General features: G+C 43.4%; 1 protein-coding gene across 1 annotated transcript in view; it reads right to left on the reverse strand.

Moving 5' to 3' along the window:
* Positions 1-16,776, reverse strand: part of NEK6 (NIMA related kinase 6) — a 663,914-nt gene that overhangs the window by 66,533 nt on the left and 580,605 nt on the right. The window contains exon 9 of the mRNA XM_078641833.1: positions 7,957-8,051. Coding sequence (XP_078497959.1) covers positions 7,957-8,051 — 95 coding nt within the window. The remainder of the gene's footprint in view (positions 1-7,956; positions 8,052-16,776) is intronic.

A 16,776-nucleotide genomic window follows, 5' to 3' on the forward strand; every position in this document is an offset into this window, starting at 1 on the left:
CCCACCTCTGAAACATTACTACTGCCTTCAAGGATGAATTCAGTGAACAAAGCCAATAAAGGTGTAATCATGGGAGACGTTTACCTGTGGGTCAGTGGTGCAGACTCCAAATTTACTGTAACTCTCTGACAAAATGCAGGTTCTCAGCTTCATGCTGGTAATGATACCCCAGCACACTCAGCAGGGTACACACCAGACCTTATATTCATATAAAAACTCTTTCGTGGCACTGCAATTGCACTTCAATCATAAATGATATCTCTTATTGCATCTGAAAATAATACATATCTATAGCAATAAATCTTAATCTATCACTATTTCTGACCCAAAAGTACTACTTGACAACATCTTATCAACGGGACATTGGCTCCAGCTGTTCCAGCGCCTGACAGATGTAAAAGTTGAGCTCAAATCCACAAACACATGCGTCAGTGGGGAACTTCCTGAGATGAAATGTATTAACAGTGACTTCAAATGATGAGTGCACAAATCAGAGTCCGAAGAGGAACATTTCTATTGTAGGCTCCTAAAATGCAATTGAGAAAGCTAAAAAGGCTTATTTTATCAAACACATTGATGAAATACCCAATCTAACAAATCCATGTCGGCTAGGATAAATGTCAGGCCAACCCAACTAACATCACCTCATATTAATACCAGGTGATCCACTGCATGAAGTAGTGCTTACTATGATTAAATGGCACTTCCAGATTCTATTAATTGGCGATATCTTTACATTTTGGTTGGCCGCAGTCCTCAAAACATCTCCATCTATCAGTACAGAAGTACAGAACCTGGGAGTTTTGTGAACCACCAACCTCAACTCTGCTCTCCAAAACAGTGCAAACATGTGGAAATCATCACCACAAAATCCTCCCTTCCTTCACATTAGCCACAGAACTGAGATGTACAGAGAACATGTCCTGGCATGCTCAGACTACTTGCAGATTAACTACTCTTACCTCAGCACGAGACTCACTGTCAGGCTCCAAAGACTGCAGAGTGAGGCCGCCAGATTGTGCCTTACCGTCTCTATGTTGGACCACATCAAACAAAACATGTAGGTGGGCCCCACACTGACACCCAGGATTATATTTACGCTCTTATGCACTGTGTACAAAGACTGGTGAAAGACGCCTAAACACCTGAAGAACCGGACATCTCATTATGCCCAACCAGAGACCCTTGCTCTCTGTCTGCCCACCTGATAAACCAAAGATCTTTCAAGGAGATAAAAAAAGGAGGCAGACATCTGGGGTTTCATGGACTGATTCTCTGGAAAGCCTCTAACCCCAACCTGAGAGCGAAAGCCATGTACATGAAATTCAGGAAACGTCTGAAAACTGTGGGCTAAAGAACGGTGATGGATCAAACCCAGATCTTTTGACTGGGTGTGAGTGTTTGATTGGTTCAGATGCTCCGTCCATCACCACCCCCTTTTGTACCGCTTTGGCCGCCATAAGTGTGGCAGGGTATGCTCAGACGTGAGTCCCTTGCTCACTTTGCCACTGGATTCAAGCAAGCCGGGCTGAAGACGGCTGTAATGCCAGAAACCGGTCCTCGGAAGCTTGTTTACGGTCCAGGGAAGGCATGGCTTGGCAGTTCGGGCTGGACTGTTCCCATGAGGCACATGGTCAGCCTGATTTGCATAAAGCCATGTCTGAACTGGGGTGGCAGAGTGGGCTAAAGAACGGTGATGGATCAAACCCAGATCTTTGGACTGGGTGTGAGGGTTAGATTGGTTCAGATGCTCCGTCCATCACCACCCCCTTTTGTACCGCTTTGGCCGCCATAAGTGTGGCAGGGTATGCTCAGACGTGAGTCCCTTGCTCACTTTGCCACTGGATTCAAGCAAGCCGGGCTGAAGACGGCTGTAATGCCAGAAACCGGTCCTCGGAAGCTCGTTTCCAGTCCGAGAAAGGCATGGCTTGGCAGTTCGGGCTGGACTGTTCCCATGAGGCACAGGGTCAGACTGATTTGCATAAAGCCATGTCTGAACTGGGGTGGCAGAGTGGGCTAAAGAACGGTGATGGATCAAACCCAGATCTTTTGACTGGGTGTGAGTGTTTGATTGGTTCAGATGCTCCGTCCATCACCACCCCCTTTTGTACCGCTTTGGCCGCCATAAGTGTGGCAGGGTATGCTCAGACGTGAGTCCCTTGCTCACTTTGCCACTGGATTCAAGCAAGCCGGGCTGAAGACGGCTGTAATGCCAGAAACCGGTCCACGGAAGCTCGTTTCCGGTCCAGGGAAGGCATGGCTTGGCAGTTCGGGCTGGACTTTTCCCATGAGGCACAGGGTCAGACTGATTTGCATAAAGCCATGTCTGAACTGGGGTGGCAGAGTGGGCTAAAGAACGGTGATGGATCAAACCCAGATCTTTTGACTGGGTGTGAGTGTTTGATTGGTTCAGATGCTCCGTCCATCACCACCCCCTTTTGTACCGCTTTGGCCGCCATAAGTGTGGCAGGGTATGCTCAGACGCGAGTCCCTTGCTCACTTTGCCACTGGATTCAAGCAAGCCGGGCTGAAAACGGCTGTAATGCCAGAAACCGTTCCTCGGAAGCTTGTTTCCGGTCCAGGGAAGGCATGGCTTGGCAGTTCGGGCTGGACTGTTCCCATGAGGCACAGGGTCAGACTGATTTGCATAAAGCCATGTCTGAACTGGGGTGGCAGAGTGGGCTAAAGAACGGTGATGGATCAAACCCAGATCTTTTGACTGGGTGTGAGTGTTTGATTGGTTCAGATGCTCCATCCATCACCACCCCCTTTTGTACCGCTTTTCAAAACTGTCTTCATTTGAACTCATCAGAGGACATGGTTTATCTCTAAAGACTTTTGTCCTCTGCAGCCTATCCGACTCAAACGGATCTGATAATCTTATCTAGCCACCAACCTGGGTTTCAGTCAGGGATCTAAAGTAATGGAAAGGAAACGTGGGGAATTTTATAAAACTTCGTAGTGCATGCATCAATAATTAAACATAATGATCTATAAACAGAGATTTTATAGCCGGAGGTTATTTTCTTTGCTTTTTATGTTGTGTTTTCTGCATATCACTTAATACTGGCCCAACTTGTGTCAAGTTCTGCTTTTGTGAGGCACCTAGCATTTTGCAGGAACATCCGATGTGTATGTTGTGTAAACATGCCTGGTAGCTGGACTAATGTTGATGTGAATTAAAGTTTGCTAAGAGTGGTGGTATCCGTTTTGAATTGCCTCTAGTTTTAGACAGCATCAGATGGAAGTTGTGGTGTAGCATCCCCAGACAGTGGAAATGTGTTTTGCCTGCATTCTTGCATTGAAGTGTGGAAAGATGGAGACAGGACTTCCTTTAGAAATTCTATGCTACCCTTTTTGATAAGGTGTTGCTGATTTATCTTTACTGAGCATTGCCATTTGTATTATTGTTTGGAGGAAAGAGGTGACTCAGCAGATTCTGCTGTGAGAGGGAGGGTAGCTTCTAGGCAGAGTCTGCCTTGCTGTCATTCCCTGAGTGGCACATAGGCTGATGAGAGTAATGTGCAGAGGTTTCATACACACTTGTGCTCATGTTTTGGACTCTCCTGCGTTAGGGCTCGAGTCGGGGTACCATGCGGGTGGACGGCGTCCCCCCACTTATTTTACCGGGAACTCGATAACTGGAGCAAATGGAGCCACACATTCACTCTTTGGCCTCTCTGGGGCGAGATTGGAGCCCATTCAGAACACTTCTCATGCGCTGGCTTCTCTGATGCAATCGCATCTAAGGGGTGAGCGAGGGGAGGCAATGAGTCTGATGGTGCATGCCACCTTTCGTGACATCACTTCCTGTCGTGACGTCAGTGTCCCCCCCACTTCTTTTTTAGGACTTTTGCCCTGTCCTGCGTGAAGCCAAGATTGTCCCTACCTGCTGAAAGCTTGTCAGTGCTATGAAAAGGAACCACCCAAACTGATTCCTGACCACTGACTGTGGGATCAACCTCTAACTATTTAATCCTCTTTTTACTAAATGTAAAGCATTGGGCTGGACAATGAATTATTTTTGTCTGACTGAGTTCTGATTCTCTACCTTGCAGACTACCTTCCTTCCCTGAGAAGCCTCTGACAGCTGGCCCTCAGTACCCCAAGAGGTAAGTGCAGAAAGGGTGCACTTGAACCAGCTTGCAGAGTCCTACTATGACTGAGCAGGGAGGCTAACAACCCCAGCCAGCATGGTAGAGGCCTATTAGCCCCTGCTTGCCCTGCAGCCCCTGAATGAGGTCCATAATGAGCGAAAATAAGTGAGTAAATGGGGTGTGAGCGTGTTACACATGTCAAACTACCACTGACCTGAGAATACACAAGGTGATTCTTAGAGTATAGATGCACTTGCTATAGCATAATTCTGGCACAGTAGAGTTAATTTTGGGCATCTGGGACACCCAAGGAAAAATGCTGGCAATGGCATACTGGACATAATTCCTGGCATAAAGGCACCAGTGGCAATGGCAAAATGCAAGTGCTGGCACACTAAAGGTAATTTTTGGCAGATGGGACACCCGCGGCAAAAAACTGGCATGTTAGAGGTGCTTCTTGGCATATGGGATATCCATAGGAAAATGCTGGAACTGCCATAGTGGAGGTAAATCCTGGTTTAAGGGGTTCCAAAAGCAAAATGCTGGTATTGGCATAATGGAGGTAATACTTTGCATACGCGGCACCCATTAAATAATACAGGTTTTAGCACATCAGAAAGGGCAAGCATGGAGAAATGCTTGCACAGGCACAATGGGGTTAATTCTGAACATTGTGTCAAAATGCTGGCACTTGCTTTATGGGGTAATTCGTGGCATTGGGAAGGACAACTATGAGATTTGAGATGGGTGGGGGGTGGGTGGGCAGACAAACAAGATAAAATGCTATATTATACTACTCGAGGTTGTTTGTTGCATACGGGTCACCAGTGGTGAATGGATAAATCAATCTTAAAATTCAGGCACTAGCATATTGCCGAAGGGGGGGGGATGTTATATGGGGTGCCCATGGCAAAACGCTGGCACAATGGAGATCAATATTGCTTATTTTCTTTAAAAAAAAAAAAAAAGTCAGGTTCTGGGGACATCAGGCTTTATTGGCTTGGCACACCATGAAAGTACCTACATATTTAATGAAGACCCTTTTAGAGCCTATGGCTTGTGAGCAATGCATGTGAAAATAAGGTACTATATCAAACCAGTTTTTCAATTGTGGTCTCTGCGGAGGACACGCCCTTGACCCTCACCCCACCCTCATGTCTCTTAGAAGAATCTGGGCGCTATTCTTCACTGGATTGGTGGGGGAGGGAGGAGGTATTTTGCACCACCTCCTTCAAAGATGAACACCCATCACTGGATTCCTATAATATCTAACCTTATTGCAGACAAGATCTTAGGCTGTTCTTCTATACCCTTTCTTAAAGCCTTAAATATTAGGAATTGCACCAGATATTTGCCTACTATCTAGAATATCATATAAATCTCATTTACTACGTGCAGAGTATGCCGCTTCGATGACCCCTTTGATGTTATGTGAATAGCAACCACCATCACAGTACAGGCGTACCCACTGCCCATGCAGTCATGCAATAATCTGCATTACACTGACACAGGCAACATGATCGTCATGTCAGAAACCAAACTACCCATGTATAGAAAGCTTGTTTCAATGTAAGCACCACTCCCAACATACTATCCCAAATTCCCATCGCATACCCACTCTTCCCCCTAAACCCTCCGACTCGCATCTCCCTGGACAGCAATGGGCACCAGATGTCTACACTTATATACAGTAACACCATTTAACAGGTCATCTGTTCTTCTGGCTGAGAAGAACAAGGTAAGTAAGCAGGCACTGCGCTCAGTGAAGCAAGCAGATCATTCCCTGAGTGGGGACAATACCAGGGGACTAAGGCCAGAAAGGGGCAATGAACACTCTCAGTGCTGGAACATGGCTGCCCACCCATTTCTAGAAGCAGCACCTTAGCTTTTGACACACAGAGAAAAGTCCACTGTGCCTACTAGCCAGTCAGGCCCTCAATTGTGCCAGATTTGGCCGAGTACGTGAATCTCTGCCTCTCTTTAGAAAAAGTGCTCACAAAGTTATAGAACTCAGACTCAACACCTTGCCACAAAAAAGTATGCTAGACTTCACAGCACTGAATAATTTATTTTGCATTGCAGTGCTCCTTTGGCCAGCTTACACTTTTGGGGCGATAAATGTCAAGCAATGCCACCAGTTTATTGAAAATGTGAGTCTCTGAATCACTATTAGTAGTGTATTAATCCAAGACACAGCATCGAGTCAATTTTCTCAATGTGCAGCACAATTTTTGGAAAAATGCTGATGATACCTCTCCAATACTTTTGATGCTTCTGGATCCATCTGCGACTTTGGGGTGTGCATCATATCCTCAGTGAATCCTGCCTTGAAAGAATTCGGGCTCGGGCAGTAATCTACAGTAATGCCAGTTTTTGAAGGGAAAAAAACCAGGGACTGAATACAGATGGGTCTTTGCCTCCAGTCCATTGATACCCGACTCTGGATCCCACAAGGCTCATTTCTTTCCCCAATGTTATTTAATATAACGCTAATTAATAGACTCCCATGAGCTGGTTCCAAACGGAGGATTGATCTTCCGATTCCAAGTAGACAGGGCAAAACTTGTTAGTAGCAAACCAGAGAAATTTTACACAGAATCAGAGGGGTTGGGTCTGTCTCAGACTGAGGCCTGATTTTGGATTCAGCAGGCAAGTTACTCTGTCACAAACGTACCAGATATTCTGCCCATCGTACTACAAGTGCATTAAATTCAATGGCACTTGTAATATGGCGGATGGGATATCCATCACGTTTGTAACTGAGTAACCCGTCCACCGAACTCTAATTGAGGCCCTGAGTGCCTTAAAGACCAAGGTTGTTGCACCCTGCCACCAACTCCTCAGTCACACCACCTTTACTATCTAGCAGTGTCTTCCACTGACACTAAAGGTAAACACCTCAGCTTACTCAGTCCCTCCACTGAGAGAACCACCAAAACTAGATCTTTGGTACAAGTGTTATTCCTTAGGCTTGGAGAGCCCTGGCATGCATTGTACTGCATCCCCAAGGAACTGTCAGCACGCAGAGGGTTGCCTGGTGGACTATAAGAATGCTCTCCATCCCTACCTCCCTAACAACAAGCAACAGAGGCTGCTGTCTGGGCCTAGTCCATTTGCTTTCAGGCTCTATGGGACAAAAGTGTCTGATTTTAGAAGATCACTAAATCGACTCACATTTCATCAAAGTTTGTTCATAAAATTCTAGGTCTCACTATTAAAAGCATCCTTGGTCTCATCATGCTTATTTTGCATAAATCATGCATAAAAATATTAGAGCTACAGCCCTTCTGATAAAAGTTTGCAATCTGCAAACAGGCAATATCCTCAAGTGAATGTCAAGGACACCAGAGATTGGCCAACCAGGACCCACTTTGATCCCGCGCTCAAGAAATCAAAACACTGGCTTGCCCACAAGCTTTAGGACGTCCATGAAGATCGGATTGCTTTGGTGAGATCTTTAACCCCTCCCGCGTCATGACCCGTGAGGCGCTCACACACGGGGATAATTCCCCTGCTGTGCTGAGCGTTCCACAAAAACGGGCGTGGTCATGACGAGCTCAGCTCGTCATGAGCACAGCTCCACCGTGCAGCGTGACGAGCCGAGCTCGTCACAAGCACCGTGGCGCTGCGTGCTAACCCCAGCGCCGTGGGGGAATTAGCCCCGCGGCGAAGGGGTTAACCTGCTTTGGTGTTGTTTTGACCACCAATTGATAGCACCTAGATCTGATACAGTTCACAATCTAGGCACAGTACCAACTCCAATGACATAATAAGCACGTACCAACATGAAACATGTACAGTCCACATGATCCCATCTTCTGAAATAATATTGCATTTTAATGAACTGAAAACCTCTTACCTCGTATAATAAACAGCCCAAAGACCAAATATCGGATTTAAAGTTGTAGCCATTTTCGTGTATTCTTTCTGGGGACATATAATATGGTGTTCCCACTGAAAGAAGAAAATACATCGACGTGAACAACATTTATTTGGTGGTAACTTCATAGATATGCTCTGCACAATATTTAAAATCCATCGACGAGAAATATTCAACCTCCTCCTTTTATCCCAAGAATTGTTATTAATATAATCAGACTTCATCAGGTGCATTTCCATCACCTTTAGCAACAGCCAATCATTGTAAATGAGAATCCATTTTCAGCAGGTGCCTTCTTTTCCCCTCTACCCACCACTTCCTGTGTAGAGAAGGATTACCATGTGTATGCTATGGCCATTCCCAAAGACAAGGCAGAGTTCCCCAGGATGATATGCCAGTTTTTGCTCACATTATACCCGCGTGATTCACCCCCATACACAATCACACACCATAGAACACATCATTTTAGACTCGCTACTAAATCACCACTACAAGGCGTGAAAATATAAAGATATATTTATAATTAGGGCTCCCAGTTTTATGGTATTTATTTTTTTCCCTTTTTATGTCTGTATTTTGTAGTGTAGTTCCTATTATCCCAATAGGCTCTGCGCATTGGAATAATACCTTCAATAGTATAGGCCTAGACCAGACGTTAACTAGGTCTTCTATTGTCGATATTAGACTTAAAGTTTTGGGTTTGCCAGCTAGCTCAGAGTTCACTAGAAACTTTCTCGAATAGGCAAGGAGGAGTTGAACCTCCCTGGATAGACAAGAAGGGATTTAGTTTCTGACAACCATAGAACATGACAACTTTGCTCTCCCCTAATCAAGAGTGTATCTCTAGAGTCGTGTGAAAACAAAAGACGACTTATTTTATTCAGTCAGTACGTGCATTCTTAGTCTCACCAGATTGTAGAGAAAAGGAAGAGACGGGCGTGTTCAATAAAAGATGGTATTTATTGATCAGTCTCTTTTCTCATACAAGAGAAATGGATCGATATTATTGCAATACTTATGGTTAAGTAAAGTGCATACATTAAAAGCAGAAGTATAAAATAATACTGTAAAAACATTGATATGGTTTCTAAGCCATATGATGGGTTAAAATGGATAAAATAGATACATACACATATACATTTGACTAATCGTACTCAACTGGTGTTTCTAACTACGCCTACCCCAGATGTACCTGACCTAAGCCTAATACGTGGGCGGGAATAGAAAGTAGCAGTTTAAGTTAAGTTTGTTTTGCCAAGTGACTGACTCAAGAATTCTCTGCAAGGGGTTATTCAGTTCTGTACCTGGAGTCTAGGATGAATGAGGGATGGTATCTCTCGTCTCTGGTCTCGATATTCCAGGCTGCCTGCGAGGGCTACCCGGAAGCGCCGGAGCTGGATTTCTCGGCAGGAGAAAGCAGCGTCTCGTTCTCAGGGCGTCAGGAAGGCGGGGCTGCGCCAGCGGGGTCTGCTCTGCTCTGGGCTTCGGCAAGTCTGGCTGCTCCGATCTCGTCACCACCGCGTGTGTTTGAATAGGGCAATATCGGTAATATTTATACCTTTAAGGTGCCGAGATTGACGTAAGGATGGACATAGATACGTCAATAAGGATGTCATACGACCTGGTCGTTAGCACATTCTTTTGCTGAAGTTCTCGGTGAAATCAAAACAATGGCCGCAGGGTTTTTCCCAGGTTGTCATAGGTTTGATTTGTTTTGAGAACTCCGTATGCCTTATCAGGGGCTGGAGGAATATCGCTTGTCTAATTAGATGGCAAGCGTTATGACCTAATCAGATAACACGTTCCTGTGCCGTAGTGTGGCTTAATCAGATAACGGTTCCTGCATCATGGGGCTTTCTGCCTCATGGGATGGCTGCTAGTTAACTTGTTAACCAGAATAGGGTCAGGAATAGGGGGATCGATACAGAACCTATAGGAATACATCACACCCACTCCACGCTAACTATGGACATATTTACGAATCTATGCATAGTAAAACATACTGTAGAGTATCGTGTATACCTTACCACCCCAAAATACATAAATGCATTTTGAAATTATCAAATATACGGAAAAAACAGTCACATGTAATATATGCACTCAAGCTGTAGAATAATGCTAAAGTAATCACGCATATCTATACATTATCACTAATTTGTATATGAGAATTTACACATGAAATGGCTCTTAATACAGAAAAAAAGTTTCGAGCCCATTCCATCACAGAATAAAATAATTATGAACATACCAGCGGGCAGCTAATGTCTATAAACTATCTAAAATTAGAAGTTTTAGTTCTCTAAGAATAGTTCTTACTTTAAGCAGAAGATAAGTGTCCCGAAAAATATGTAAAAATATTTTGGGGCTGCTGAAAAAATCGCTGTCCGTGAACTGGAAGGAAAATTGTTCATGGTATTTTGCTATTCTAGTTGAAGGCCAAATTCAGGGAACGCCGTGTGCGAGCTTGCTCAAAAGTCTCTATTTCTGCTCTGGTGAGAACATCATATCATTTAGACTGTCGAAAAAGCTGTCAACAGCTTCCTGAGAGAGTTCCACTAACTCGGAAAAGGATGTAACCATGCATTCGTGCGCATGATTGTCTCCATTGACGGTTTGATTAGTATTGCTGACAGAAGGTCGTACCTGATCAATGCTGCTTTCATCTTGAACTTCACTACCCCTCAATCGTAGTGGTGAAGCTTCCACGAATGCCGTCATCAGGATTGGTAGCCGTTGAGGGCAGCACAAAGCATGAGCCTTTATTGGACTCAACAATGTTTCTGCATCCATTGGCGCATCTGATTGTAGCGTCAGACAGGTGTCTAACACGCATTCTTCTCCGCATAGCAAGCACCTTAATACAGGTAAAACACATCGTTGCCACATTGGTCGAAATGAAAGAAACCAAGTCATGTTCAGATCTCTAAGCCGGGATAGTCCCAGGATTTTTGATATCCGGTCCCGGTATCCAATGGCTAGGATTGTTTCTTCCCTTGTCGCAGGTGTTTTGTCTGTGACATGGTTTGCCATAACGAAATATAAGGACTAAGAATAGTATTCCTGCAATTAGTCCCAAAATGAGGGGAAGTCCGCCAAAAATCGAATGGACGAAATCTGGAAAAATACCCAGTATGGCTTTGAATGGTGTTAATGCCTTCGAAAATACTGTCTTAAATACTTTTGAGACTCCACTGGTATCAGAAATATTTAAGATTTCATTCAGGATTTCTGCGAAATGTATGGGGGAATTAGTTGATAACAATGAGTGAATCTCTGCAGTCGTCCTTGCGACTAGGAGATCATACGTTTCTTTTGATGACGTGAGCCTGGTCGGCGTCTGAAGAAGCACGGTTTTCATTCTGCTTAAAGTATCTATTCGAATAGAAGTAATTTTCAAGTTGGGCCATGCCCTTGCCTCCCTGTCTGGAAGGGAGCTGGGGAACAATAAGCGTCCACAGCACTTGACCTTCGCCGTCGTAGTTACGAGATAAGGAGTCCCGGGCATAAGACTACAACATCTGCGGTCCACAATTAGAACGTAACTCCCATTATAGAGTCTTTGAAAGAATGGTTCTATCTCTGTTGCAGGTGTGCCTAGCTGGTGACATGAAAGGTTATTTGAGTTCCCTTCACAGGCTCCATGCAAACTAATTCCATTACACAGAAGTGTACCGCTCAGTGACATCGCACAATTATTGCCACTAAGAAACACTTTCTGTCCTTTATTACTGACACATGCATGTGAATAGGGCAAGTTCCATGTTGTTTTAATGTACCCTTTTCCCAATTTTTCGTACATGCCAGCCTGTATATATTTTTGGCAGTATTGAAACCTGAAGGTTGATATTGGAATATTAATTATCCCATGTATTATCCAGGTCGTTCTGACATTGTCACTGGTAATCTCTCGAGTTTCTCAATGCTCAGGATTGTATAATCAGCACCCTTTTGTGCCATACTGATTTGTTTATTAGTGAGGTTAAAGATATTGAATAGTGACGTTGTGTTGATTAAACGCCAAGGCACATAGCCTGAACGCAGATTTTGTAACGTCCAGCCAAGCTGTACAATAGAACGCAATAGGGACTGACCGTGTTGTAACAACAGTAAGTCTTGCGATAATATGTCGATTGCTGAAGACACAATGCTGTCCAGAGAAAAAATTCTGGAGGACAGAGTCATTAACCCATTGTCCACTACAGAAAGTGATTTTTCCAAATTAATACGGTCAATTTCCCGTATACTTTCTGCTGTCTCAATTTGAGTCACCTTCCAGGCCTCGTTGTATGCTGCATATACAGAGGCTGCTATGAAACGTTTCTGACGCTGTTTGCGCGGTCCCATAATGAAATAACGCAAGTCAGCACCATCAGTAAGTAAAGTTAGGTGTTGCTTAATTTCTGCCAGTGTGGAAGTTTGTAGCCACTGAAGGCATAATTTGCCCACACTGTAGGTGGTTATTATCCCTGGGTGTTGTCTTTGGGAATATCTAGGGTCTGGCCTGGTCATTTTGAACCCCTGTGTTTTGTTCAGGAATCTGTCTTGACAGTTATTAGTATCTGTGGGCCAGATCAACCACTTTTTCCAATCAGGATGTGTTCTGTTTTGGTTTAATACATAATTTACGTCTATCTCTTCATCTGTAGAGCTATTGCTGTTCATTGTTGGTTTTGGAATAGACGGTTTATTTAAGTCTTTGATTTTGGCTAGGCCAAGACAGGTAGTTTGTTGAACAGTGTCATTTAAGAATATAATTTGTTCTGGGATCATGCAGGCTCTAAACAAAGATTCTATACCCTGTACTTGCCATTCTTTTGTACCCCAAACACTCTTTACTTCAACATTTTTGTCCCAATAATCAAAACCAAAAGTATTCATTTGTTCAAAGAATGAGTCTGAATATATCAATTTCGTGTTTGTTATCATGGTCTTTGTCCCTGTCTTATTTGACAATTTGAAATAAAATGTTTCAGCATTACTTGTGTTAAAACCTGAAAAGTATGAATATTTGTCATAAACGGTTCTTGAGCTTCCTTTTGGAGGGGTTGCACAATGTTCCCATTGATTATAATTTAAAACATTTCTAGGTTGTGCAGATCTATGTAGAAAATGGTTACCATAGTGGTTATAACAGTACATACTATCATAATTTGTCGAACCCTGCAAATAATCATGTTTGGTAAATTTAGCAGACATCACTAAGTCAGACATCATATTATTTATACTTTCAAAGTCCCAATCATCAGCAAATGAGCTTGGTTTTACAAAGTCACTCAACGAGATCTTAATTTGGTGTGGATATTTCAGGATTTCAACCGGACCATAAATTTCGTAGTCAGTGTTGTCCCATGCTACCCCACCCGGTATAGGATTGGCTGTGAAGTTGACTGAAGAAAGTTCTCTTTTCTCGACGTGTGAAGATGTGTGTGGTTTGAGGATCAAGTTGATTTTCTGACTTGCTGTGTCCATTTTAGCATATTTTCCCTCAATGAAGCGTCCCAAAGTTAGTACCATGATGAGCCAAAGTATGAGGATAAATGCACCAAAACCCACCCAAAATTCAATCCATGGAGAAATCAGATATGTTTCTTTCAATTGTTTCAAAAGTACTTTAACTTTATCTTTAAAGGTTTTTGTTGATGGCTGTCTTTTTGATTCAGTGAAGCCTTCAGAGGAATCATCGAAGTTTATGAAGTAGCCGGATGCAGTTCTGTCAATTGTTCCAATTGCTTCAGGATTACTGTTTCTTGCATAGTCGTTTGTTACTTCATTATAGATTGGTGTGTCTCTGCTAAATGTTTTTATTTGGGTTTTCAGAGGTCTAAGTTCCATTGCATTGTTGCATAGTCCTTGTTGTAGTTCTGTAGGCGTTTCGAATGTGATTAGCCTCTTAGATTGAACCTCTGTGTTTGTAGCAAATCTTGGTGTTCTACTACTTATCGAGAGTCCACTTGGCCTACTATTTGTTATCGGCCACATGATTGTGGTTTTACCAGGTCGATGGATACAACTCGGTTCTCCTTTTTACCAGCAAGCGGCGGTAGTACAACTGATCTTGTCCCGTTGATGGACAAGACAGGAACTGCTTTTCTGTAAGAAGGCCCAAATTCCTTCTTTACCGCGATCTTTTCTCTGACTAGATCCCCGACTTTTGGAATCCAGACAGGTCTTGCTGGGACAGGTGGTGGTTCTTCAGTGGTTGTTGGCTGCTGTTTCAACTTTATGTTGCTCAGGTCTTTTCTTGTTTCGTTTAAGTCCTGCAAAATAGCCAAACGATCTTTGATATCAAAGCTTTTTTCCTTCACCACTGAAGTCTGACTGTCGAGGTCTAAGACGAACATCCTAGTTCCAAACAATAATTCGTACGGACTGAATCCCTTCAGAGAATTTCTTGGCAGGTTATTTAGACTACGTTGGACACTTATTAGATGTTTGACCCACCCAGCTCCCGAACCTAATATCCTTTCTGTTATAGATAGCTTTATGCCTTGGTTTTTTCTTTACACCATCCCGTATCCCTCAGGAAGGAAGTGAGAAGAGTCCCGCTGTGCTATGCTCATTTGGCCATGTTTCCCCTCAGGCTGGAGGGCTAGAGTGAAAACAATGGTCAAACGTAGCATGCTTCTAGCGTATATGCCATTTAGACTCGCAAATCTTTGTATAACAGTCCAGACGTCAGCCGAGTGCTGGCGATCTACATTATAAGTGGAAACTAGCCTGTATATGTTAATCGGACGCTTTGCTTTTTACTGTTGATCTTTTCTGGAGTGAAACGACACGGTATTACACCGTTTCTCTCACCACTGCGATTTCTGTTACAGTTTGGGCAGTTCTTTACAAACATGGTATGATGCAGGCTCATGCCTGGCCACTAGTACCTTGATTGTAATTCTTCCAGAGAATCTTTTAGTTTGAGGTGTCTGAGACCCTCGCCCATATGTGCGTCTGCTATTAACAAGGTTCTCCTGTCCATGTTTGGAATCACTCTATCCCCCACTCCAGGGATTCGAGCAAAAGGGACGGAGTTTGCATCGATTATGTATGTATAATTGAGTGGATAGTTGATCGGTAGCGCTGAGCAGTCGCCTTTTGATGACGTTTTCACCGCCAGCACTGTTTCACCGTCAATATACTTTACTGTACGCTTTTTTCGAGCTACAGAAGCCGATTTAGTTGCTACCGCTGTGGCTGTTTCAGCCAATGAATTCCCTGCAACGTGAACGCCATCACGCTGATGACTCAGTGAGTGTGTCACGTGAGTCTTTGGTAGTTCTTTTTGTAATAGAACTACTTGTTCCCAGAGCATCTTATGCTTGATTGTGCCTCCTTTTGCATCCTTAAAGCCATTCTGAAGCCAGATCTGCAAGTATTCATTGTAAGACTGAACGCAGTAATACGAATCGCACACTATGAGTGTGGGGAATTCTCGATCGGTATTTTCAAGCGCCATCTTAAACGCCAGTAGTTCAGCTCGCTGAGCTGTACAATCTCCTAGAGATTGTGTCTTAGTGATAGCTGGTTTGAATTTTCCTTCGTGCCAGCGACCTTTAACAATCGCGCACGCAGCACTGTAAGCTTGTTTACCCCCTACTGCGGGTTGTGCTGATCCGTCTGTATATATTATACAGCCGTAATGTTCTAGAGGCAGAATTTCGGTCGGCGGAGGACATTCAAATTCATATTGGAGAAATTCTTGTGTTTTTAAGTTAGGATCAAATTCGTATGCCACGTCTGTTGCAGCAAGAGAATTAGCCCATTGTATCCATCTCGGATGGAGCGCTTTAGCATTTGGAATGCTTGCTTTTGTTACAGCCTCTAGGGCTGGTATCGGTGTCACGATTATTATTCGTTTTCCTTGTGCCAGGGCTCGTTCTTTTGCTATAGCTGTCTGTGTTGCAGTAAGATTTTTTTCCGTTGGGCTAAATTTCATTTCAGCCTTAGTGTACAAGTGTGATTTGAATGCAATTGGTACCTTTTCTCCCTCATTAGAGGTCAGGTATGTGAATCCGCATCTTCCTGGGATGATTCGAATCACTAGATTGCGTGTGTTATCACGTGTTTCTAATTTTGTTTTAATTAACATGTCTGTTTGTAAGGATCTCAAAATTTCTGTGTGTATTTGAGTCCAATTGGTTCTTTTAAAATCTGGTTTTATTAGATCATAAAGGGGTTTGACCCTTTCTGCGTAATTTGCAATGTATGTTCTTCCGAAATTTAGGAAGCCTAGAATTGACTGTAGGTTTTTTAGTGTTCTAGGTGCTTGGAGTACGGCACATTTCTCTAGGAAATTGTCAGCCAGGCTTTTGCCTTCACTTGATAATTCGTATCCTAAGAACAGGACTGTTAGATGGGCAATTCTAGATTTTTTAAAGTTGAATTTGTAACCCTCTGCTGTGAACCCAAGTATTATGGTGTTCACTCTCTTCAAGTGAGTATCCAAGTCATCATCTGTTAGGTATATGTCGTCGACATAAGATAATGCCTCGTCATCATATGTTTGTAGTAATTCTGTTACTCTCGCTGAGAATACCCCTGGGCTATTCTTGTACCCCTGGGCTAACCGACAGAATTGTTTTTGAGTGCCATTTATTGAGAACGCAGACAAATATCTGCTCTCTGGTGCTATGTTTTGACAAAAGAATCCATTAGAGATGTCTAATGTTGTTTTGTATTTTTTGCGCACTATGTTATTCATTAGTGCAGCACTATGCGAGTTTTGTACTGCAAAAGTTTTGCAACATGAGTTAAGGTGTCGGTAATCCAAAACTAAACGATATGAATTGTCTGGTTTGGAGACCG

This window comes from Lissotriton helveticus, chromosome 5_1 (genome assembly GCF_964261635.1).
Source record: "Lissotriton helveticus chromosome 5_1, aLisHel1.1, whole genome shotgun sequence".
Classification (NCBI taxonomy): domain Eukaryota; kingdom Metazoa; phylum Chordata; class Amphibia; order Caudata; family Salamandridae; genus Lissotriton; species Lissotriton helveticus.